The 1,789-nt window shown below is 50.2% G+C and overlaps 1 protein-coding gene across 1 annotated transcript; it reads right to left on the minus strand.

Annotated features, from left to right (window-relative positions):
• Positions 1-173: 173 nt before the first annotated feature.
• On the minus strand, positions 174-1,726 carry Pmar_PMAR004574 (26s protease regulatory subunit, putative; the record flags this gene model as incomplete). The annotated part of the gene is made up of 9 exons (XM_002781977.1): positions 174-304; positions 352-458; positions 509-602; positions 643-691; positions 745-873; positions 1,036-1,180; positions 1,238-1,305; positions 1,364-1,457; positions 1,561-1,726. Coding segments are annotated over 9 exons (983 nt in total), but the record flags the coding sequence as incomplete, so codon positions are not given.
• Positions 1,727-1,789: the final 63 nt, after the last annotated feature.

The following is a 1,789-nucleotide window of genomic DNA, read 5'->3' on the forward strand; positions in this document are numbered from 1 at the left end:
GGGGATCTGGTATCTATACAAGATACCATCACCGGTGATAATAAACACTCCTTACTATCCATATTTGAGGTAGTGATATTAGTATGCCGTCCACAGTAGGGTCCATGATCATCCTCTCAAAGGATCTAATACCACACCACGAGCACTTCCCAACAACACTAGGAGCTCCTTACCTTCGTCGGCTCTCATCCTGGTCCTTCACACTATCCTCTACATACAATACATTGACAGTAGCCGTATTATCAGCCAAAGCCACGACCTCCCCAACCTTCACAGCGGCCTTCGATGGCGGCCCCCTCAACGTCTGAGTCGGCATCCACTTTCCTCTCCACAGCCGAGCACTGGTACTACCACTAGTATGTGCTGGTCAGGGGCCTTGCCCATCGCCGCCGAGCCCTCCGATGAGTACCGCCCTGTGGGGTCAATTATGACATCAATCAGTTCATCCGGGAGTATCCCTGAGGTCCAATCAACAAGATACAAACTAGGTCCGCCAAACTACCACTACCAAAACCTGTAGACGGACCCTTCGGGGCCGTTACGATGCCCAACACCTCCTCCTCAGTGAGAGGCCTCTTCACCCTAGCCGGGCCCAGATGGACCTGACTCCATCAATAACCCCATATTACCCCGAGTCACTACCCCTAGTCGAATTATATAAGGCATAAATATCTTGGGGAGATTCTTAGCCCTGATCACAATGAACATTCAAAGTAACCTCACGCCTCGTCAGGCTACTACTACTTAGTCTCAATGAGCCGACCCGTTTCCCCCCTCCTCGTGAATTTGCCATACTCGGGCATCTCCAACGTCTCCGCCAAGAGGGAGCCGTCAGAAGCCAATCCCGTCGCCAAGCCACTCATAGTTGACATACTACAGCCAACAGCTACTCCTCCACCGTACAACGAGACATGCTCAACTTCAACTCAATACATCCTATCCACGATAGAAACAGTCGTAATAGGATAGTCACAACAGCTCACTAACCGCGACTAGTTGTATACCATGTATCTGTGGATTGATACATTCCCCCACTTATTCCTATCAGATGAAAAATAGTACTTTGGTGTTGCCGAGAATTTAGCGTAGCCCTTCACAACCTTGTTGATAGCCTCAATGAGATCCTTCTCAGAAATAGACTTCCGTCTAGCTCGAATGGCAAACATCCCCGCCTCTGTGCCTACCCCACACATTTTATACCACATTTCTTACACTTCCTAACTCAATATAAACTTACACACACTCCTGATATCAGCTCCAGTGCAGTTCGGACACAGTCTGGCGAGGAGCTCAAAACGGATGTCTCTGAGTGAAACGCCCAGTGAAAACGGTCATCTATCTCCTCCAGTATAAATCTCATTACCGGTCCATGTTCATACTCCTGGCCTGGATCTTGAAGATGTGCGTGCGACCGTCCAAATCCGGCAAGGCAAACTCAATTTTACGATCAAGTCGTCCTGAGGAACACCAGAGTGATGACAATTACAATACCACACCATTCGATAATCAAGACTATCCAACCCACAGGTGACCAACTCCACCAATAACACCCCCTACTACCAGGACGGAGGAGAGCTGGATCCAACGTGTCGGGCCTGTTCGTGGCCATCAGAACCTGAACGCCGAGATAGGCTACTGACACTCCACATGCTCGTGCTGCTGCTGCCGGTACCTTCACGTTGCCTCGAGCGTCGAAGCCATCAAGCTGATTGACGATCTCGAGCATGGTCCTCTGCACTTCATCATCCTCAGACCCACTACCACCGCTACCACGCGAACCCCCGATAGC

This window comes from Perkinsus marinus (assembly GCF_000006405.1).
Source record: "Perkinsus marinus ATCC 50983 genomic scaffold scf_1104296940842, whole genome shotgun sequence".
Lineage (NCBI taxonomy): Eukaryota > Perkinsozoa > Perkinsida > Perkinsidae > Perkinsus > Perkinsus marinus.